The 24950-nt window shown below is 43.0% G+C and overlaps 1 protein-coding gene across 5 annotated transcripts in view; it reads right to left on the minus strand.

The window, feature by feature from the left end:
- LOC110532095 (helicase ARIP4) overlaps nucleotides 1-24950 on the minus strand; it is a 70026-nt gene that overhangs the window by 24003 nt on the left and 21073 nt on the right. For 2 of the 5 annotated variants that reach the window (XM_036988009.1, XM_036988008.1), the window contains one exon: nucleotides 14807-14964. In XM_036988009.1, coding sequence (XP_036843904.1) covers nucleotides 14807-14906 — 100 coding nt within the window. In that variant the 5' untranslated portion in view covers nucleotides 14907-14964. Of the gene's footprint in view, nucleotides 1-6026; nucleotides 6391-6672; nucleotides 6808-14806; nucleotides 14965-24950 lie in introns of those variants that run through there. The other 3 variants (XM_036988006.1, XM_036988007.1, XM_036988010.1) reach the window with 3 other exon arrangements.

Consider the following 24950-nt stretch of genomic DNA (forward strand, 5'->3'; position numbering starts at 1 on the left):
AGTTATTAAAGTTAAATGCCGCAGAATAGGCTTCAGGATCCGACACCACCGACCCCCAACACAGTTTCCTTCCTGGGGACCGGGAGGAGGACAAAGGGCATTCTGAGGGAAACAGTGTACAGCGCTCCCCCGCTACCCCTACAGTACGCCACTAAGCCGTATGTTTGTTTGCTCTTGTGGTGTTATTTTGTGTGGAAAATTCTGCCGTGCCTAGTTGGAGATGAACAATGCAGTGTACCAAAACAGCATCTCTGGTCTCTCTAAACCCACTAGCTAGTAATCCTCTTCAGAGAATACACTGAATACAGAGAATTCACACTCATTCATAATTATCCTGCCTGGCTCCATTCCACAACCACAGAAAACAGTTACAGTACGAATGGGAGAGGGGATACATTAGTCCTCTGACTGAAGAGACTGTCTCTTATCTATAGACATCACTGGACCTGGGGGCAGGGGTCTACTCTGGGGGGAGGGGAAGGGAGGCAGCCGCAACTGGGGTAGTGGGAGGGGGGTCATATTGGAGGCATTTGAGGCAAAAAACGCCCCCAAAAAACTGACTAACACAAAAGGTCACCACAGCGATGACAGACTGCCATTCAACTTCCTGCCATAATTCAGTCCAGAAGCATGGAGAATGCAGACAATTTTTCCACTTCACGCTCTTTCACATTCATTTGACTCGTATGCATACTGTGCTTCTTAAAGGAGCGTCGCATTTACACACGCAGCAGACCTTCCCTGACTCACTCTCTCACTCTCTCCTGTTTCCCCTGTGGCTGACTGACTGACCCCTCCTTCGTATGGAGGGGCTGGGGTTTCTGGGATGGGAGGGGTGTAAAGTAGGGGCGTCTTCAAAAAAGCCACAGGGTTACACAACCGTGATACACTGGCTTGGCTGTTTATATAACACTGGCAGCTCTACAAGCAGCTCTGGCTAGCGTCACGCGGCGCCGACAACAGAGTAGCAGCATGTGCGTAGTACCGAGTACCAAAGACAGACAATTATCAACCCAGAGTGGCAGTGTGCCCTGGAGAATCCCAGGGGGTGCCATGACGACAACAGTGGCTCGAGGTTGTCATGGTCTCCCTTGTATGTGCCACTCAGACAATGATTGGTCTCGAAAGAGTAACACTTTCTCTTCACCAATCACTTTTTAACCCAGCGTTTCTCAACCCAGTCATTTCACAAAGTCTATTTGATCTATTTGACTCAACTTCGGCAACTAATCAAAACATCAAGCCCCTGAAAGTAGGTGTTGGTACACAGTAAAACTTCAAATCGCCACCTTTGCCATTTAACAGCCGGGCATCATTCCAGCAAAGAAACACCCGTTTCAAATAAACACCGGATCTAAATTCAATTGTTTACAAGGTTACCATGGACACATCTTTGATATTCCCACAGTCATCTGCATAAAATTTAAAAAACAACAACATTGGAATCCATCATCGTTTGCTAGCCATGGCGACATCAAACTCAAGCTAGCAGTGATCAAATTCGCAGAGCAAAATTCTGGCATGGCAACAGCCAGGCATTTTGGAATTGAACGAGTGAGAGAATGGCGTCTTCAACGTTTGTCTGAAAAAGGTGGACCAGAAAAAGGCAAGTAAATAAATACACGCCTGGCTCAAATAGAAGCCTGTTGTAGTCAGTGATTTTTTTTTATTAACTGAAGTTTTACGGTAGATTAAATATGTTGCCATCGATAAAACATGTGAGGAGTTGAGAAACAGTTGAAACTAGGGCTGGGAATTCCCAGGGACCTAACAATACAATATTATCAAGACACTTAGATGCCCATACTATATGTATTGCGATTCTCAATATTTATTCTATATGTATTGCGATTCGATACTGTGATTTTGATGTATAGTGAGCAATATGTTTGGAACGTCTGCTCTAGAGAGACAAGAGGAAATTTGTTTTGATCAGTCATGGAAATAAAAGTGCTGAAAACATGTTCACTATTTAAAAAGATGGAGAACAATATATAGGATGAAAAATAAGCGACTAGCACTACCTAGCATTTTTTATTTATTTTTTACAAATCAATACTTGGGAGTCAATGCAACTATCGATACACACACACACACCACCCCCCCCCCAAATCACTGGTTGAAACCACAGGCTTTCAGAATGTCATCTGAGTGGAGTGGACATGTGACACTGGTGCTGATCTAGGTCCATAAATGCCTTGAGTGTAGTGTTTCAGAGGCCCTGTTTCCTGGCCTACATATTTGTGTTTGTCATTTTTATACTTTATACCCTGCTGCTGACGCTCACTCTGACCCCCTGAGTTACACAACAGGTCTGCAGGCGGCGCGGGACTAGGCCAAATAGACAGGGGCAGGGCGACGTCGAGGACAGTGCGCGCCTGGCGGGGGAGGGGGGCTGCGAGGATGAGGGACGAGAGACCTCAAGCTGGGTCAGAGGGGCCTGTGGTAGACAGGGTTGCCAGTAGCATGTGTCGGGGACGAGCGGGTTACCACAGCGACTAACGGCCCACTCCAGTTCCAGAAGACCAGAGCCTGCAGGTTTAGACCGGACACCTCCACAGCTCTTCAACAGGCTCCAGACTTGGCCTCTGTCACACCAGCTACCAGGCAGCCGTATCAGAACGTTTACCAGAGCGAGAACACGCCGCAGAATAGAAATGACTACCTCTGCGGGTCCCACAAACCACCAAACCAGAATCAGATAAACTAACACAGTGCTTCTGACTGGAGGACGCCTTTTGGTCTACTAGGAACCGAAAATAATAAGACCAGGTCTGATTAGGGAAAAGATACAAATGGAGAGACATTTGTTTTTACACTGAGAATTTAATTCACACACGTTTTTAAAAAAGGGCGAGTGAACTGACCCACTGAAAAAGGAGGAGAAAAAAAAATGGCCCTACTAGAGCGGTCTCCCTCTCTCCATCTACGTCAGTTAAAAGGGATTATAGATTACACTCAATCCAGCGCACGAGTGAGTTTTACTACAAAAACCTGAGAGAAGACCCTGTGCGCAGCATCACATGTTCCCTGAGCGACTACAGGGCACAGAGCAGGAAGACTGCTGGAAGCTTCAATACAGGCCAACTTTTCAGGAGGTTGTCATCAGTTTCACATCAGGCCAAAGGATTTACCAGACAGGCACTAACCAGAAATTGCAATACGCTTGATTAACTCTCAAGTGGGTATAAATTACACACGGACCATGTGAGCCGGAGGAGATTATTCACAAAAGACACAAATCAGTATCAACCTAATAGAAGGCTTCCTGTGTAAGTTCGACGTGAGAAAGGTCAAGATGTGCCAACTTGGAAGATCTCGGAGTACTGCAGCTGTGAACAAAGAAGGGCTAAGAAAGTGGTCAATAGGCTGTATTGAAATCTATGAGCTCAACGGGTTCTGCCCCTCTCCCTGCGCTTACCTCCCCGTGGCAAGGAAGCACAGGAGGATGACCCATTTTCTGTCTCCATTTCTTACTCCTGTTGACACACACACAGGCCACCAGTGCAATGATCATGGACGAAGGTAGAGGGAAGCTTATGTAACGGCAGCCTCTGGCTGTTACGTAATCCCAAGAACTGCGCGTCCCGTACACACAAACACACCTCATCATTCACCCAATCATGTACACACCCAATCATAAACCACAGACAAAACAGACTGAATTGTACAATTTAGATTCGGTATTCACAAACAAAACCATATGTTCTATTGCCATCAACAACGTATGACAGCCCTTCCCCTAAAACAGGGTGTGTGTGTGTGTGTGTGTGTGAGTGCAGCAATTTCAACAGCCCCAAGCAAGTTGTTCTTGTGTGTTTTACAATTGATTCCATAGGAAACAACCCTCAGAGACCGAACGTTTCTCATCTTCCTATGAGCCAGTTGTTATTAAATGAATGTTTTCCGACAGAAAACCTGCGGCTAGGGTAGGATTGTAGGCAAACCTGGGCTGGCTCCTCTGTTCCAAGATCGTCAGGAACAGTCGGAAGTAGAGGGGGCTGTGGCGCCATTATCCTAGTGGTGCTTGTGGAAGGGTGGGCAGGCTCTGCACTCGTCGCTGCTGGGCTTGGCGGTGGCCTCGGGCGGTTTGATGCTGCTGCTCATTGCTCTCCTTTCCTTTGGCTTGGTTTGGGTGCTTTGACGAAGCCAATTTCTGATATCCATCTTGGCAGTGGCAGATTAGCTGGTTCGAGCTAGCTAAATAGGCTAAGGCGAATACCCCTAATGCTTTTTACAGGTAGCTAAGAAGCTAACTAAACGCCATAGTGGTGGGTCGTGAGGCAGAGTTGAGTGAAGCAGCTTCAACGGTAAACTTGACCCGCCCCTATGAATCTAAATAACAATTTACAAGCTGAGGCGCATCACGTTATTCACTTAGCATATCACAGATCAGAAGTGTTTTTTCCCCACTTTAATGGAAACCCAAATTAATCACACCTAACCACCCCAGTGACTTTCCATATCCCCCCTACACACCACAGCACGCTCTGCCCATTGCACCAACTGTGTCACTCAATCATTTAAACTTTTTGGACATTAGACCAGTGGAAATCTGTCCTTTGGTCTGATGAGTCCAAATTTGAGATTTTTGGTTCCAACCGCAGTGTCTTTGTGAGACGCGGAGTAAGTGAACGGATGATGTCCGCATGTGTGGTTCCCACCGTGAAGCATGGAGGAGGTGTGATGGTGCTAATGGTCTAAATTTATTCAAGGTGACAGTCTAATTTATTCAAGGCATGCTTAACCAGCATGGCTACCACAGCATTCCGCAGCAACATCCCATCTGGTTTGCGCTTAGTGGGACTATCATTTGCTTTTCAACAGGACAATGACCCAACACACCTCCAGGCCATTTAAGGGCTATTTGACCAAGGAGGAGAGTGATGAGTGCTGTATCAGATGACCTGGCCTCCACAATCACCCAACCTCAACCCAAATGAGATGGTTTGGGATGAGTTGGACCGCAGAGTGAAGGAAAAGCAGCCAATAAGTGCTCAGCATATGTGGGAACTCCTTCGAGACTGTTGGAAAAGCATTCCAGGAGAAGCTGGTTGAGAGAATGCCAAGCCTGTACAAAGCTGTCATCAAGGCAAAGGGTGGCTACTTTAAAGGATCGCAAATATATTTTGATTTGTTTAACATGTTTTTGGTTACTACATGATTCCATATATGTTATTTCATTGTTTATGTCTTTGCTATTATTCTACGATGTAGAAAAAGAAAAACCCTGGAATGAGTAGTCGTCTCCAAACTTTTGACAGGTACTGTATATTTTTCAGTCAGGGATTTTTCTCCACGTTAATGATCCCATTTTCGTTTAAAACGTTCATACACTAATGGAAAATTCCCCCATGACCATCTAGAGGTAGCCCCACCGGGATCACAACACAACTGTCCATCCAATCAACTACCAAAACCAGAGGAATGGACAGAAAAAAGAGGATAACGAGACCGAACCACAGGCTACCAGTAATCCCAATCTTATAGAAACAACGTGGCCACATCCCTGTATGATGTGGGCTGTCGTGTATAAAAACATGGTTGTTGTAGTTGACCATATGTTGCTCCTAATGCTGCACCCAGCCAGACTACTACCAGTTTAATCTAACACTAATCCTCCCACTTGTTTAGGTTACCATAGAAACAGTCAATCAAATAGCCCCCAGATCAAACAAACGAAGTGCTCCCCAACAGGGAACAATATCAGAGTGAAGAGAAAGAGAATGAAAGGCTAGCGGGTGTCAAACTAATGCAGAAGTAGGGAGCGTTACACAACGCTGGTGCGCACACTTACAAAACAACTCCAATTCACAGACAGTAACCACAATGTAAAAACACCCTTGTTAAGTCATCACCATTTCTCACTCACAACAAATAATCCATCCACACCTCATCATTTATTATCATTTATTCATTCGAAGTGTCCTCCTCAGACATCACCCCGACTTGCTGCGGTCATAAGGGTCAGTGACGCTCGCACAGAGAAGGGTCAGTGTGGCAGCGGGGTTCAGGGGATCGCCTACCTGTAAAGGTCTCCGACTCTTCCAGCAGCAGCATGCTTAGTCTCCGTGAGGGGTGTGTGGGGTGTCCAGAGAGCGTGTAGCGGGCGTGCAGTTTGCCCCTCTCTGAGTAGTCTCCCTCTCCGTTCCCCTGCTCTGATGGTGAGGAAATAGGTGGTCTGAGTACAAGTACCGCTGTCTGCTCCTGAACTCACTAACACACTTCCTCTAGTTGAAAAAGTCTGCCTCAAAGCTGTAAGGCAGAACCGATCTTCTTGTTTACCTTTGTCTCTGTCGCTATCTGTTTATTTGATGAGATGTTTTTCCTACTGACTGACTTACTGAACCCGTGAGCGGCTGGCAATGTGAGTTGTGAGTCAGGCTCACAGCAACCAGGAAACTACTAAAAACTCCTTACATAAGCGCTCATACTGGAGCCGGGCCCCTAGTGGGGGGTGGGGGTGTGTGTGTGTGTGTCTATGTACGCATATATAGACTATTGAAGGTTGGAAAGAAAGTCCAAAAGATGCTCAAGCTTAGAGAAACTCTCAAAGACTAAGTGGTAAACATAAAAAGTATACCAAAACCTGACAATATGATAAAACCTCTCCACTGCCATTCAGCTCTTGCTAGAGCCAGACTCCCCCTTACTCAGGATTTAGACACTTACCCATCATCTCTGTATGAACGATGATATACTCCTACTCTGGAATGGGTTTCATGTCTGTCCTCTTGTCAAGCCAGAGTATCCGTGTCAGCTCTACTCTGCCTCTGCCATGCTGCCCCAGTCTCACAAAGAATAGAGAGCATGGTTCTGTAACCAGGGCCACCGCCACAAAGGACAGAAGGCTATTGGGACCATTATAAAACGATGCGGCGCTGAAAGCAGCCCGGCCCTGCCTGCCAGTCACAAACCCCCCCCCTTCCACCGGTAGTGTCAGTATGTCGTCAGCAGACACCTCCCCCTTAGCAAGGCTGCCTTAGGTAACAGAGGTAAGAGAGTTCATTCAGACAGGGGGAACGAGGGAATAAGGAAGGAAAGGGGGACGTTCAAAACAATCCAGCGGACTTCGATCACGGGACCCTTTCAAACACACAAACCCATCCAGCTTACCCAGATCAATTTCCAACACACACACACACACACACACACACACCACACACACACGTGTGGAGGCTACAAACAGTAACCCACATCTTTACACTCCAGTCCCCACCTTGTGGAAGAAAGAGCTAGAAACAAGAGAGGAAGGAGGAGAGGAAAGAAAAGGTAGAACCAGCCCTGTGAAGGTTGCTAGCTTGATAATACATCACCCAAAAACTATATTTTGTTATTTTCATGATGTGGGCTGGTGACACCTTTCATCTTGAAAGTCCAATATCTTGAAAACTTGACCGCTGACATGCAAAACATGTTGGGACTGTATCAACAGTGGACTAATGACAAAATAAATACCCAAACATTGTTTTTGAGTGTATTTCCTCACGTCCCAAAGAGTAGCAACACTAACACACATTTCCATAGACACGCCTTGACTTTGCGCAAGTCTTTTAGCTCACATTTCTCTCTGTTTACACAATCAGTCTCAGCAAATGAAAGGGAGGCATGGACTGAGTAATTGACACTTATAAACAACATTTCAATCCAAGTCAGAATGTACCCGTTGAGTGACATAGCAAAAGGAAAGCAGGGACAAAACAATGTGCTGGATTTGTTTACTGCTGTACAAAACAGACTTCCCTACTATTTCCTCCCAACAGACACACTAAAGAACCACACACACACACACACGTGTGTGTAACAGGGCTCTAATGTGGATTGCATTTGCACCTAAATATTTTGCTCTACAACCTGGATGTTTCATATAGGAGCACGAGATAATAATAGTAACGATTAGACTTCAGTGCTTTAGACATTTTTGTTGTTGTGGTGCATAGTCATTAGCATCATGGTTGTGCCATTACTACAGCGACAACGGCACAGGAAGAAAGGAAAAGGGATAGCTTCTTCAGGAGATCAATGATCATAGCAATGAATGAATAACAGATGTCTCGCATGTCTTCACTTACTAACAGTGTTCTTAAATAGACTTAACATTTTTATGGAAGATTGTGAAAAGCACAATGTAGAAACCTAATAGTCCACAAACGACTGGTATTTGCGTCAACATATATATTTACAGGGTCACATACTAGTATCTAGAGCACAACATGTGCCTCAGAAGTAGCTATAGCACCAATTAGGATATTCCTCAATCGATTAAAACAATATTTCCTGGTGCTGCTAAATGTTATGTCGTCCTCCTAACTTTTATGAATTGGGAGAACCACTGCTACCAATGACAATGTTTAATATAGAGCCCTGATGACAAGTGCAAAACATTGAGCACACACATAAAACAGCTGTATTCTTTGATGGGGAGCAGCTATTTCGTGACAGTGACAGCGTGACACAGCCTTTGTAGTACCTGCACTGCCAGTCTGTTCAATCATTACGTTATCCCCATGCCCAGCTGTGTCTCCAGTCCACCATCCCTCTTGTTCCCATCTGCTCACCCAGTATCCAGGTCTCTCTCTCTCTCTCTCTCACACACACACACACAAAACCTGACCCAAAAACAAGAGCAGCTGCTGGGCCGAGGAACCAGCTCTGGGTGTGCTTTCTGCAATTATGAAAAGCCCAACTAGTGCTTGTGAGAGTCTTTTGGGGGCGTTTAAATGAAACAAATCTGCCACCGAATAATGCAGAGGACTTACACGCGTGTGCGCTTGTCTGAACAATTTGCACATCCATGGCCTCACAATATATAAACACCTTGTACAGAGCCTCCACCTGGTCTCGTCAACAGGATATTTTCAGCTGCTCTCAGCCACCCTCGACTATTCGTTTCAAAGTCAAATGTTTAACCAATGGCTCCTGTGGTTCACTGGACTGTGGTGCATATGCTGCAGCTCCGTGCTGCTCCGCGGGAACCAGGGGGTGGGGATGCCTGTGCCCTCTGCTCGTTTGCTCCTCTCCCTCCATGCCTGCAAGCCTGTCCCCCTGCGTCACACAGCCAGTCACTCTATACTTTGTTTCTGGCAAACCTTTTGTGTCTGTCTGACCTCCGCTGCCACCCTACCTGTACATTTCCACTGCCTCAACGTGTGGCGGTCGGTGTTGTTTTGAACTGTATGTCTCAGCTGGGTGAGTAGGCAGTGACATTTTTTTTAAACTATGGAGCTGGGCCCGGGCCTGGTTGCATAAAACATTCTGGGGGACAGGGTTCAGGGTACACAGAGAGGGAAGGAGGGCCACAGCACAGGGGGAAATGGGCACACCTCACAGAGCTGAGCACTCACACCAACACAAGGGAACTAAAAAGGCAGACGGGGAGAGGGATGGGAGCAAAGAGGAGAGAAGTTTGAACGGAACTTCCCGTGGGAGCGTTGTGAAGGTATCGTAGCAAAATGGTTGGACAAGAAAACAAAACAGGTATACAGAGAGAGGGAGAAAAACAAGTATGCTCACGACTTTGAGAAAGAGAAAGGGGGAGAGAGACAGAGAGAGAGCGTCCAGGCTCTGGTTGTTATGGTGACAGTAACAGCACAGAGAGCGGGTGGCATGGGTGACGGTGCTCTGTGACTATTACCCGAGAGAGAGAGGAAGGAGGGAGGGAGGGGAGGGAGAAAGAGCACAAAATGCACTTCAGAGCTCAGATTAAATATGCTCATTCAAGTAACATAGGAGAACGAACAGTTAATTGGCCAGCATGCATGAGTCAAATGCTAACATAGACTGTTGCTGCCCCAATTATGACAAACACATGCACTAAGCTCCCTCTCTCTCTGTGTGTGTGTGTGTGGTGTGTGTGTGTGCGCAGTGTTGGCACAAAAATAACATAACAGGAAATATGTCACGTTAGTTACATGGCCCCAAAAGACACCATGTTCTCTGTGATGCTCCACCTTCCATGGTCTAAGATAGATATCATCAACACGTGTTGGACTGCTTGTAAGTGGTGTACTTGTAAGCGACGCTGTGCTTTTTTTTTGACACCACACCAAAAAGCAAGTTCTGCAGGCTCTAGCTTTGTCTAATCTTCATTATTCTCCAGTCGTGTGGTCCAGTGCAGCAAGGAAAGACCTAGTTAAGCTGCGGCTGGCCCAGAACAGAGCGGCACGTCTTGTTCTTCATTGTAATCAGATTCAATTCTATGCATGCCAGTCTCTCTTGGCTAAGAGTTGAGGAGAGACTGACTGTGTTACTTTTTATAAGAAACATGAACGTGTTAAATCCCAAATTGTTTGCGTAGTCAACTTACACACAGCTCTGACACACACACACTTACCCCAACAGACATGCCACCAGGGGTCTTTTCACAGTCCAAAAATACAGAACAATTTCAAGAAAGCATACAGTATTATATAGAGCCATTATTGCATGGAACTGCCTTCCATCTCATATTGCTCAAATAAGCAGCAAAGAAACAGATAAAGCAACACCTCACGACACAACGCCTCTCCCCTATTTCACCTAGATCATTTGTGTGCATGTATTGATATGTAGGCTGTGTGTGCCTTCAATAACAAATCTTCTGTTTTTCTGTCCAATTCTGAGCTATTATTGTCTATTAATGTTGAGTATTGTGTCATGTTTCATGTTCTGTGTGCACCCCAGGAAGAGTAGCTGCTGCTTTTGCAACAGCTAAAAGTTATCCTAATAAAATAACAAATGCCAAGGATGGTGTGGAATTGTATTTGACTTGATGGGAAAAATAGGCCCAATTCCCAGGCTCATACAGCTACAGGTGAATGGAAACATGATAGTTGATACATATATCATGTGGCTCAGAAGACTATTTTGAGAGCGTTTTCATGTTTAGTTAAAGAAAGAGACTGTGCCGACCTGAGGGCACATGATATGTTATGAACGAGGTCAAGAACCATGCTCTGCAGCTTGGAGACCTTTACGGTATACCAGTGATTTTTCCAGGAAATGTTTTAAACGTTTAAACACAAGCAATTCTGTTTTCAAAATGGCACCAATCACTTTTTAAAGGTGTGTCCTGAAAGTGTATTTCTGCACCACGCTGACTGGAAGCCACAATAAAACTACTCGGCCGAATCATGTTTAGGGTTCCAAAGTTCTGGTTAACTTTCCCAAAAGTCTTAAGTTTTCCCAAAATCCCGATTGGAAGATTCCCAGAATCAAGAAGGAATAAGCAGGAAATCTGGAATCCTCCAACCAGGATTTCAGGAAAAACCTGGGAATTTGGGGAATGTAAGTAGAATTACACAACCCTAAGCACGTTAAATGCCACGTTGTCGTGTTGAAGCTGATGGATCAGTGCAGCACCTGCTTGCGGCTATATGGATAGATATCTGGTAACCAAAAGACAGGAATAGGAAGAAATCAGACAGATATAGAGTTAGTATGGAGATGGCAGAGGGAGGAAGTGATCCTCACTTCCCCGGGCCTGCCGTTGGTACTAGTGACCTTAATCCTACAGCAATATGTTAATATGTTAACATCCAGACAAGCCGGGCCATAGAGCACAGACGGGGAGTAGGGTTACGTAATGTGTACATATGTCTGACGTATGTGTGTGTGTGGGTGTGTGTGTCAGAGTAAGTAGGAGTGTGAGAGTGCATAAGTCCTGACACTGAGCAGAGTTAAAGTACAGTAGCTAGCCTACATGTTGAGTAGTTATGCATATTTTTTCTTTTTTTAATAGTTACATATTGGGATATAATTTTTGCGCTAGTTGGGTGGTACCTGCACCGAACCTCCAGTATATTCCCTTCATAGATTGTTCTCTGGCTTCTTTTTTTTTTTTTTTAAATAGGGAGCCAATTTGTTTTCAGCCCCTTTAATTTCCCTGACTGATCAAAACTCGTTCTCTCATGTTCTAGTCTCTCTGCAGCAGACATATGGTAAGCGATATGTTTACTACATCGAATCGCAATAAAATCACTGTAACGAATGGCAATGCACATCGTATCGGCACCTAAGTATCGTATCGTGAGGTCCCTGGAAATTCCCAGTCCTAATATTGAGGGCAATCCCTTTTCCTGACTGTGAACCAACTATTTCTATAACAAAACATGACAAAGTACCGAACACACAGACAAACTCTATTATTAAACCAAACTCTGATGCTTAAGGTCGCTGTGCGCATGTGAGCGCCCGCGTGCTGCAGTAGAGCTGTACGGCTGAATGAGGCATAGTTGCGCAGACACAAAGAGAACCGGAGGAGGCGAGGGGTAGAGGGCTGTCTCTCATAACGCAGTGTCACAGTGACATAGACAAAAACGGCTGTGTGAATGTCACCACAACCCAGGGAGTGAGCAGCACAGAGAGGGTAGGAGAGGGAAATAACTGCCCAGAGTGGGTGAAATTGCGCTTTGGTGATGAAATTCAACTTACTGATGTTTAAAATGCATTTTAAACAAGACAAATATGATTATTCACGTTCTGAAACTTTCAGTGGGGACTTTCTACCATTGCATTACCAGTATATCCAAAAAGTCAGATTTCGTAACCTAATACATGCGATAGTAAGGACCGAGCTCTGTTGACAGAGCAGTGCAGCTTTCTCGCAGCAACTTTTAGGATTGGACATGTTGAGCCTGTAAGGTAGCCTTTATTCTCGCACAGCATCCAGCCAAGCTGACGCGATGCTGAGCAATTTTCTTTCATTTGAACCACTTTTTTTCTCTCTGGCCTCCATTGATTTAGTCACCTGAATTTTAGCCATCATACAAGGGTAAAAACTCCAATAACATTTGAACGGAGTATGACAAAGACATGAGGTTTGGACCATTGTTTTTTTTACCCATTGGTCAAAATATGAATATTTCTCTCTCATAGGTATGAGCACGGTTAATTAATTAAGAGAATATCCGAATGTAGACGATTGTATTCGACTTTGATTACTTGCCAGAATATATATACATTTTTTTAAACAAACTATACAAACAATGAAAAGGCTTTTCCTGAATTAAATAAACGTGACATTGCTACATACAGCGCATTCAGACCCCTTGCCTTTTTCCACATTGTTACATTACAGCCATATTCTAAAATGGATTAAATGACATTTTCCCTCATCAATTTACAACCAAAAACATTTTTTTAGAAAAAAATAAATAAAAACAGAAATGCCTTATTTACATAAGTATTCAGACCCTTTGCTATGAGACTCGAAATTGAGCTCAGGTGCATCCTGTTTCCATTGATCATCCTTGAGATGCTTCTATAACTTCATTAGAGTCCAACTGTGGTATATTCAATTGATTGGACATGATTTGGAAAGGCACACACCTGACTATATAAGGTCCCACAGTTGACAGTGCATGTCAGAGAAAAAACCAAGCCGTGAGGTTGAAGGAATTGTCCGTAGAGCTCCGAGACAGGATTCTGTTCAGGCACCGTTCTAGGGAAAGGTACCAAAACATTAGTGCAGCAGTGAAGCTCCAACACCACAGTGGTCTCCATTCTTAAATGGAAGAAGTCATGTCCAAATCAATTGAATTTACCACAGGTGTACTCCAATCAAGTTCTAGAAACATCTCGAGGATGATCAATGGAAACATGATGCACCTGAGCTCAATTTCGAGTATCATAGCAGTGTCTGAATACTTATGAAAACAAGGTAATTAATATATATATTTTTTTATACATTTGCCAAAAATTCTAAACCTGTTTTCACTTTGTCATTATGGGTTATTGTGTGTAGATATATTTGTATTAATTTAATCCATTGTAGACTAAGGCTAACGCAACAAAACGTGGAAAAAGCCAAGGGGTCCGAATACTTTCCGAATGCACTGTAGCTTGTAAAACTGGGAATTAGTTCATTTGATATTCACGTTTGTTTTATTACCTATTGAACTGCCTCATTCAAGACACAAGTGTGTCCCGAAGTTGGAGGATTTATAGATCCCCTCGTCACTTTCTGGGAGTCACCCTCTGAGTTTCGTTAGCAACACGTGCCAACGGTGGGCCCTCCGAGTGAGTTGGTAGGGGCGAGGGAGGGGGAAGAGTTTTTTGGGGATTCACTGTTTCGCTACAAGGATTCAGTCTGGTGAAGATCGGAAGATGCGAGGCTAGAGCCCTCAACGTTTCGTCAAACCAACCAGGGTGGTTTTGTTGATTACAAACACAAAGCACTGTTGTTTACAGGCTTCAGTTCAGTTGGCATTTCTTTACTCAAGCCAAGGCAGTTAGTAGCAAGCAGTGATCCAATCGCTTTTTAATTTGTTTTGTGCAATGCCTCTCGGGCAGACTGATAGCGCAGCAGCAATCTGGTAATTACAAGGCTAAGGGAGCGCACCAAATAGCCCAAAATAGCCTTGCTAGCTGGCTATCGTAACTAGCTGCTTTACATGGATTTGATGCAGTCAAGACAGCCACTACCAGATGGTATGACAACTTATGAAACAGTAAAACGTTTGCCAGGATTCATCTCCTGTAAAGTCATGCTACCAAAGACTACCCCGAACATCTGTGTAAATGCTGCCAGGTACAGACAATAAGAAAGGGGAACACACGGACGCACACCACTGAGAAGATATGACTGTAGGTTTTCAAACCACTTTCATGACATCAGTTCAATATCACTCCTGGTCACTTGCACCTCCTCAATGACAAGTATTTTCCTCCCATTAAAACCCATTGTATAGGCATCTTAGTTGACGCTTTCCATGCCAGACATAATATCATTGGACCGTAGCCCACGGAATCATATCATCTCTACTCATGGAATTTCTTTATACAACATTTAATCAGGATGCATTTGTGCCTTTCAGTTTCCACCTACCGGGGACGTCATCTTCATCATCGCCATCATTCTCATCCTCCTCCTCACTGTTGAGGCAGTGGGGCTCCATGTGTCTCCCTGAGGTCTCCTCGTCAGACATGGTGTCTCCTCAGTCACGCCGGGGGCATTACCTAGGCATCCTCACACACACAGGCCATCTGCAACACACATACACACACTTCTTATTTGGACACTGCTTTGGCATAAAAATGTAGCCTACACAGTTATTTAATTTTTGTTCTATGTCTTGCAGTGCAAAAAAATAAAAAATAGTAATTGAACACACACTACCTTGACAATCTCGCAGAGCGACAACTGACAACATACAGAATTGCCAATGCATAACTCAAAGCCGTCTAACAATACCATTGAAACTAGAGCCCGACCGATGCATAATTTCACTGGTACTATCTGCCGATAACCGATATTCAATAAAAGGATAAAAAAATTGAATCTCATGCCACCTGAAAACGTATTGTCACAATGTAAGAATTCCACATTTGAAGCATACAGTGGCTTGCGAAAGTATTCACCCCCTTGGCATTTTTCCTATTTTCTTGCCTTACAACCTGGAATTAAAATAGATTTTTTACGGGAGTTTGTATCATTTGATTTACACAACATGCCTACCACTTTGAAGATGCAAAATATTTTGTGAAAAACTAGAAATATCACAAAAAAACAGAACTTGAGCGTGCATAACTATTCACCCCCCCCAAAGTCAATACTTTGTAGAGACACCTTTTGCAGCAATCACAGCTGCAAGTCTCTTGGGGTATGTCTCTATAAGCTTGGCACATCTAGCCACCGGGGTTCCGCTGGTGTATCTTTAAGTCATACCACAGATTCTCAATTGGATTGAGGTCTGGGCTTTGACTAGGCCATTCCAAGAGACTTAAATGTTTCCCCTTAACTTCTTAAGTTTAGGTTGCAGTATTCGGAAGTTTGGATGAATGAGGTGCCCAAAGTAAACTGCCTGTTACTCAGGTCCAGAAGCTAGGATATACATATAATTGGTAGTATTGGATAGAAAACTCTAAAGTTTCTAAAACTGATAAAATAATGTCTGAGAGTAACAGAACTGATATAGCAGGCGAAAACCCGAGGACAATCCATCCAGATTTATTTTTATTTTTTTGGAGGTGACATTTAAAATGCTCGTCTATGGGGAAATCAATGGCTTCCAGTAGATATCAAGTCTTTAGAAAGAGTTTCAGGCTTGTTTTTTGTTGTGGTGCTCGTCGGAGAATGCGCGCACATCGTTATTTATCTCTGGTAATGAACATACTATTCGCCGTCTTAAATTTGATAGTTTATTTACATATTAGGGTACCTGACAATTGATTATAAACGTTGTTTGACTTGTTTGGATGAAGTTTCGGGATTCATTTGTATGCATTTTGAAAGAGGGATACCGGTGGATTACTGAGTCAAGCGCGCCAACTAAACTGACTTTTTTGGGATATAAAGAAGGACTTTTATCGCTATTTCTGACTTTTGTGATGCCTCTGCTTGGTTGGAAAATGTATGTAATGCTTTTGCACCCGCGGCACTGTCCTCAGATAAGTACTGCTTTAGCAGTATGCTTAGGGTCATTGTCCCGCTGGAAGGTGAACCTCCGTCCCAGGGGCGGCAGGGTAGCCTAGTGGTTAGAGCGTTGGACTAGTAACCGGAAGGTTGCAAGTTCAAACCCCTGAGCTGACAAGGTACAAATCTGTCGTTCTGCCCCTGAACAGGCAGTTAACCCACTGTTCCTAGGCCGTCATTGAAAATAAGAATCTGTTCTTAACTGACTTGCCTGGTTAAATAAAGGTAAAAATTAAAACATTTTAAAAAATCTCTCCCTCAAGTATTTCCATGTATTTAGCGCCATCCATCAGGGACCAACTGGCAGGGACCAGTTCCCCAGTCCCTGCCAATGAAAAAACATTCTCGGGGTGAAGAGGTGTTGGATTTGCACCAGACGACATAGCGTTTTCCTTGATGGCCAAAAAGCTCAATTTTAGTCTCATCTGACCAGAGTACCTTCTTCCAGATGTTTGGGGAGTCTCCCACATGCCTTTTGGCGAACACCAAATGTGTTTGCTTATTTTTTTCTTTAAGCAATTACTTTTTTATGGCCACTCTTCTGTAAAGCCCAACTCTGTGGAGTGTATGGCTTAAAGTGGTCCTATGGACAGACACTCCAATCGCCGCTGTGATGCATTGCAGCTCCTTCAGGGTTATCTTTGGTCTCTTTGTTGCCTTTCTGATTAATGCCCTCCTAGCCTGGTCTGTGAGTTTTGGTGGGCAGCCCTCACTTGGCAAGTTTGTTGTGCCATATTCTTTCCATTTTTTAATAATGGATTTAATGGTGCTCCGTGGGGTGTTCAAAGTTTTTTTTTAATTGTTTTTTTTTAATCACATTGTAGGATTTTTAATGAATTTATTTGCAAATTATGGTGGAAAATAAGTATTTGGTCAACAACAAAAGTTTCTCAATACTTTGTTATATACCCTTTGTTGGCATTGACAGAGGTCAAACGTTTTCACAAGGTTTTCACACACTGTTGCTGGTATTTTGGCCCATTCCTCCAAGCAGATCTCCTCTAGAGCAGTGGTGTTTTGGGGCTGTTGCTGGGCAACACAGACTTTCAACTCCCTCCAAAGATTTTCTATGGGGTTGTGATCTGGAGACAGGCTAGGCCACTCCAGAACCTTGAAATACTTCTTACGAAGCCACTCCTTTGTTGCCCGGGCGGTGTGTTTGGGATCATTGTCATGCTAAAAGACCCAGCCACGTTTCATCTTTAATGTCCTTGCTGATGGAAGGCCCCAGATCGAGGGAGATTATCAGTGGCCTTGTATGTCTTCCATTTCCTAATAATTGCTCCCACAGTTGATTTCTTCAAACCAAGCTGCTTACCTATTGCAGATTCAGTCTTCCCAGCCTGGTGCAGGTCTACAATTTTGTTTCTGGTGTCCTTTGACAGCTCTTTGGTCTTGGCCATAGTGGAGTTTGGAGTGTGACTGAGGTTGTGGACAGGTGTCTTTTATACTGATAACAAGTTCAAACAGGTGCCATTAATACAGGTAACAAGTGGAGGACAGAGGAGCCTCTTAAAGAAGAAGTTACAGGTCTGTGAGAGCCAGAAATCTTGCTTGTTTGTAGGTGACCAAATACTTATTTATTTTCCACCATAATTTGCAAATAAATTCATTAAAAATCCTACAATGTGATTTTCTGGATTTTTTTTCTCTCATTTTGTCTGTCATAGTTGAAGTGTACCTATGATGAAAATTACAGGCCTCTCATCTTAAGTGGGAGAACTTGCACAATTGGTGGCTGACTAAATACTTTTTTGCCCCACTGTATGCACGCACCACTTTTCCATTTTTGTGAAGAAAATTGAAACGTAATTTTTTTCATTTCACTTCATCAATTTGGCTTATTTTGTGTATGTTCTTTACATGAAATCCAAATAAAAATCCATTTAAATTACAGGTTGTAATGCAACAAAATAAGAAAACCGCCAAGGGGGATGAATACTTTTGCAAGGCACTGTATTTCTTGGAAAATTGCTTGTGTATGGCAATTTGAGAATTTGTGGAAAAATTACACTTCCATTTCCCCCACTGTAAAACAGTATATCGGCAGATATATTGGTATCTGTAAGTTGTTCCCACCCCAAAAATTAGAATTGGACCCAGTGCTTGACTTTGGCAGGAGCTCACCGGAACAGAGTACCGACACCTCAAATTTTCTACTGATCGAGTTCCTGGACCTCTCATAATATTTTATCTCAAAAGTATTGTGCAGTTACTGCACCAAAATATAAAACAGTACCAGCATCCAAAATGAGTACCGGCACTTATTTTAGACCAAGTCAAGCACTGATCGGACCCCCCCAAAAAACATATAGACCGGGCTCTACATAAAACATTGACTTCATTATCACACATGCCTATATCAACAACCAAACATCTCCTCCCATCTTCAATGTTTCCAATACAACAGTCACTGAGGATTCCCTGGGTTTCATCAGGGGAACATGGTGGACTTTCCAAGAGGGTGGATCAGAAGTAAGGTGCAGGGGATCATCATCATCATTCATACCCCAACCCTGTTCTCTTTATTTTTTCTCCATCTCTCCCCCCCTTCTCTCCTCCCTCCGCCCTTCTCTCCTCCAACACCTCTTCGCTTCCTCCATCTTTCCCTCTCTCATTCCACCCCCTTTTCTCTCACCAGTGGTTCGGAGGACCCTCCGGTGATCAGCCACCCCCACTCTCCTCTGAACTTAATCTCCAGCACCACTGATTCCTCCTGATTCTCATTTCCCCCTCTTCAGTCTCAGTACTACCAGTCTCTCTGGCTGCCTCCTTGCTGCTTACATAATTTAATTAGCTGTTTTTAAGAATTAAGCCTTCAGATAGCTCTTTGTTGACTGTTGCTGGGTGTTATCATCCACTATCAGCACCGGCCTGTACCATACCCACCCTAAGCTCTCTCCTGGCCTCTTACACTAAGTCTGAATTTGTCCTGCTAGGTGACCTATACTGGGACATGCTTAAACCCCCTGACCAAGTCTTAAAACAATGTGACTCCTTAAATCTCTCTCAGATTATTATCAGTCCCACAATAATCCTGATAAGCATCAGTCCGGTGTTTTCTGTAATGACCTTAGTGATCACTGTTTTTTGACTGGCTCTTGTTCAGGCAAAATGAGAAATAAGTGCACTCAGGCTATCTGGAAGGCCAAAGTGTGTTACTTTAAGGAGCAGTTCTCTCTCTGTGGGTCTAACCCCAAGAAGTTCTGGAAAATGTTGAAAGACCTGTAGAATAAACCCTCCTCCTCACAGCTGCCCATGTCCCTTAATGTTGATGTTTTGTTGTTATTGACAAGGAGTGTATGGCTGAGCTCTTTAATCAACACTTCATTAAGTCAGGATAACAGACACAGCCATGCCTCCTTGCCAGCAACATTTCCTCATCTCCCAGCCCTTCTAATGCAACTAACCCTGATGCTCCTCCCTCTTTTTTTCCCCTTCCCTGCTCCACAGTTTCTTCCTGGAGGTGGTCACTGATTCTGAGGTGCTAAAAGAGCTCCTTAAACATGGCCCCCCAAAAATAGCTAGGTCAGATGGTTTAGTTTAGGGATGCATGATATATCGGTATTGGCTGATATTAGCTAAAAATGTAACACAGAACTAGAGCTACACAGAACTAAAGCAGAAAAATAATAAGCCAACAACGAAACAAGTTGAAGTCGAGCAGTCATTTGAAAGAGCAAGAACATTTCAGCAAGAACTCACAGGCGAAAAACATTAACGCCAAGATAATGGAATTCGTTGCCCTTGACAATCAACCGTTCTCTGTCGTGGATGATGTTCGCTTTTGCCGACTGGTCGAGCACAGGTACACTCTACCAAGTAGGCTGTATTTTTCAGATGTTGCCCTATCGGAGTTACACAGTATTGTTGAAACGCACATCCATGAGCTACTTGCTATGGGTGTCACTGCATTTAGCTTCATGACTGATATTTGGACCAGTGATGTCAGCCCCATGAGCATGCAGAGTCTGACAGCACAGTGGGTCGCCGAGTATTTCGTACTGAGGAAAGCTTGATTGCAAGCTCAGGAATGAGCTGGTTCTCATACCACTGCTGCCATTTCAATGACATTTGAGAACATGTTTGAAACATGAACACACTCCTAGATCCATTCGAACAACTGACTGGAGAAATAAGCTACATCAACTGCGTTTGCAGCAGATGTGATACCCTCTGTCATGGCTAGGGTTGAACATTTGGGGGAATATTCAGAGGTGGAAACTTTCCGTGGGAATTAATGGGAATTAACGGAAACATATGCAAATTAATAGTAATACCATTTAAATGTAGATGTTTTTTGCATTGGATATATTTGCCATATATGGAGATATGATAAGGTAAAAAGGTTTCTGCTTCTAAGTAGACAATTGCAAATGATTAAATCCTTCCAATAGAAAAAAATGTAGTTACGAATTGAACTTTAATTAAATGAGTTGACTCTTCACATGGAATGATTTCACTGAACAACAAAAGGGAATATTGAGTAATCCATCGCATTTCAGAACTGCAGTTTCCTCTGCTTGGAGCAACAGCGAAGTGGGCAGGACAGTACAGGTTTCTTCTCTTACATCTACAAGCAGAGTCTGAACATCAGACAGGATGGCATTGTCCCCCTCTACGTGCAATGGCTACTGCTATAGGTTTCAGGAGTTTCAGGCTGCTTACCATTCTCTCCCAAAATACATCATCCAGGAGGATCTTTTTGATGGGGCTGTCCATATCAGGAGACTGTGATATGGCCATTTCTTGGAGACTCCTTCCCCTCCATGAGACTGTCAAGCATGATGACAACACCATCCCAACAGGTGTTGCTGGGGCAGCTTCAATGCGGTGCTCTTATTCTTCTCACTTTGCTTGGTGAGGTAGATTGCTGCTATAACATACCTAACCATTTCCTTGGCTCTCTTGTAGAGTATATCCATTGCTTTCAGTGACATGATGTCCTTGAGGAGCAGATTCAATGCATGAGCAGCACAGCCAATGGGTGTGATGTGAGGGTAGGACTCCTCCACTTTAGACAAAGCAGCCTTCATGTTCGCAGCATTGTCTGTCACCAGTACAAATACATTATGTGGTCCAAGGTTATTGATGACTGCAGCTCATCTGCAATGTAGAGACCGGTGTGTCTGTTGTCCCTTGTGTCTGTGCTCTTGTAGAATACTGGTTGAGGGGTGGGGATGATGTAGTTAATTATTCCTTGCCCACAAACAGTCGACCAACCATCAGAGATGATTGCAATACAGTCTGCTTTCTTTATGATTTGCTGGACCTTCACTTGAACTCTGCATCTAGCAAATGAGTAGGTAAAGCATGTCAGGTTGGAGGGGTGTATGCTGGGCGAAGAACATTCAGAAATCTCTTCCAATACACATTGCCTGTGAGCATCAGAGGTGAACCAGTTGCATACACAGATCGAGCAAGACATTCATCAGCATTTCTCCAACTACGTTTCTCTATTGAGTCCCCCAAAAATTCTGCTTGCTATCGATAAGGTGTCTGATCCATAATTTTCACCTCAAATAGAAGTAGAGGGAGTTTTGTCAGAGGTTGTGAGCGCTGAAGGAACTTTATGCTCTTGGCCAGATGATTCTGCATCTTTGTTGCATTCTTCACATATGATTTGGCACAGTATTTGCAAATTTATTCATGACTATTCATGAAAATCGCAAATGAAATGAAATAAATATATTGGCTCACAAGCTTAGCCTTTTGTTAACAACACTGTCATCTCAGATTTTCAAAATATGCTTTTCAACCATAGCTACACAAGCATTTGTGTAAGAGTATTGATAGCTAGCATAGCATTAAGCCTAGCATTCAGCAGGCAACATTTTCACAAAAACAAGAAAAGCATTCAAATAAAATAATTTACCTTTGAAGAACTTCGGATGTTTTCAATGAGGAGACTCTCAGTTAGATAGCAAATGTTCAGTTTTTCCAAAAAGATTATTTGTGTAGGAGAAATCGCTCCGTTTGGTTCATCACATTTGGCTAAGAAAAAACCCTGAAAATTCAGTCATTACAACGCCAAACTTTTTTCCAAATTAACTCCATAATATCGACAGAAACATGGCAAACGTTGTTTAGAATCAATCCTCAAGGTGTTTTTCACATATCTATTTGATGATAAATCATTCGTGGCAGTTTGGTTTCTCCTCTGAACCAAATGGAAAAATGCACGCAGCTGGAGATTAAGCAATAATTTTGACGGAGGACACCAAGCGGGCACCTGGTAAATGTAGTCTCTTATGGTCAATCTTCCAATGATATGCCTACAAATACGTCACAATGCTGCAGACACCTTGGGGAAACGACAGAAAGTGTAGGCTCATTCCTGGCGCGTTCACAGCCATATAAGGAGACATTGGAACACAGCACATTCAAAATCTGGGGCACTTCCTGTATGAAATGTCATCTTGGTTTCACCTGTAGCATTAGTTCCGGGGAAACGGGAACGTTTTTTTATCCAAAAATTTAAAAAGAGCATGTATGAATGAAAACCTGGTTGAGACTAAAGAAATGAACAATGAAACAGCACAGCAAGTAAGTGATTGAATTATGCTTTACTGGTAATGGGGACATACGTAAATGCCAAAAATATATATTTTTGATCAGTGTGTGTGTGTGTGTGTGTGTAACTATAAATTGTACTAGAATGCTTAAAAGTCAGCAAAAGTTTTAAATATTGAGGGCATGGAAAATATCGGATATCAGCCAAAAATCGACCATTTTTTAAAAATTTTAAATCAGCCCAAAAATGGCACACCTTCAGAGGTCATTCAATTCAATATTCATCAATAATATATAAAAAAGCAGTTTCTGGCTAAAGAGACAAGACCAACAAGGGAAAGCCATTAACTAATAGTACAGGAAGATTGCAATAAAAACGATACTACAGAGATACAAAATAAGTTTGTTTTTCCTCTAAGAACTTGAGGAACTTATTCAAGAACGATCTAATGTAATCTATTACAAAAATAAAGCAAACTGATGGAATATGGAGAAATATGCACAAAATTCCTCCTGAATCTCCAATACAGGAATGCTAACAATTTTCTTTTGCAGAAAATTTACTGAAGATGGAGTCGTCTATGATTCGCCGAATGACATTTTAAAAAGAGGAAGCTAATTATTTTAGGCAGATTTTATCTTTTCCGTCTCATCCTCTCCCACTGAATGAAGATTACGGTAAGGAATTCTTTCCAAATAAAAAAGATCAGTGTGAAGGCCAAATTACAGAGGAATAACTTTGAGGCTATTAAATCCTTTCAGTCTGGAAAAACCCCAGGGCTTGATGGCATACCGGTAGAGGTATATCAAGCTTTTTTTGATATACTAAAAGCTCTTGTTAGATTGTTTTAACTACTGCTATAGAAATGGTAGTCTGCCAGGTACTCAGCAGGAAGGTCTGATTTCTCTATTAAAACAAGACCCAGATAGCAAATCTAAAAAACTGGAGGCCCCTTACACTTCAATGTTGTGAACTTGTGAATCAAAAATACTAGCAAATTACATAACACTCAGAATTAAAAGGGTTTTACCAGGTATTGTTCATCCTGATCAGACAGGTTTTTTACATGGACGATACATTGAAGATAATATACGACAACTACTAGAAATAATAGAACATCATGAAACATCCAAGAAGCCAGGCCTGGTATTTATATGAGATTTTGAAAAGGCATTTGATAAAGACTGGATTTTATTTATAAAATGGCCGGATTTTTTCAAATTTCGGTAATTCTCTTATAAAATGGGTAAAAATAATGTATAGCAACCCCAGGTGTAAAATAGTAAATAACGACAACTTCTCAGAGTTTTGAATTGTCAAGAGGATTTAAACAAGGGTGTCCACTGTCACCATATCTATTTGTTATGGCCATTGAAATGCTAGCTATGAATCAGATACAATATCAACATAGTATTAGAAAGCCAAGGCTTAAAAACAAAGGTGTCCATATATGCCGATGACTCAAGTTTTATATTAAGTCCGCAAGCTAGAACCCTGCAATGTCTCATTGAAGATATAGATAACTTTTCTGTATTCTCTGGACTAAAACCTAATTATGATAAGTGTAGAATATTACGTATTGAATCTTAAAAAAAAATACAACTTGAAGAAGACATACTTGGTATTCATGTCGCAAAATATATACTAAGCTCTCTACAATGAATTTCAATAGAAAACTTGTAAAAATAGACAATATCCTGCAACCATGGAGGTAAATACAGTGGGGCAAAAAAGTATTGTATGGCTCTAGCCCTCACTCTCCGATCCAACAGGTCCCAGACGTGCTCAATGGGATTGAGATCCGGCCTCTTTGCTGGCAATGGCAGAACACTGACATTCCTGTCTTGCAGGAAATCAGCCATACTGCTCGTCCTGTGCGTGGTGGCATTGTCATGCTGGAGGATCATCTCAAGATGAGCCTGCAGGAAGGGTACCACTTGAGGGAGGAGGATGTCTTCACTGTAACGCACAGCGCTGAGATTGCCTGCAATGCTGTGACGCCCCAGGCCATGACTGACCCTCCACCTCGAAATTGATCCCGCT

This window comes from Oncorhynchus mykiss, chromosome 9 (genome assembly GCF_013265735.2).
Source record: "Oncorhynchus mykiss isolate Arlee chromosome 9, USDA_OmykA_1.1, whole genome shotgun sequence".
NCBI classification, from domain to species: domain Eukaryota; kingdom Metazoa; phylum Chordata; class Actinopteri; order Salmoniformes; family Salmonidae; genus Oncorhynchus; species Oncorhynchus mykiss.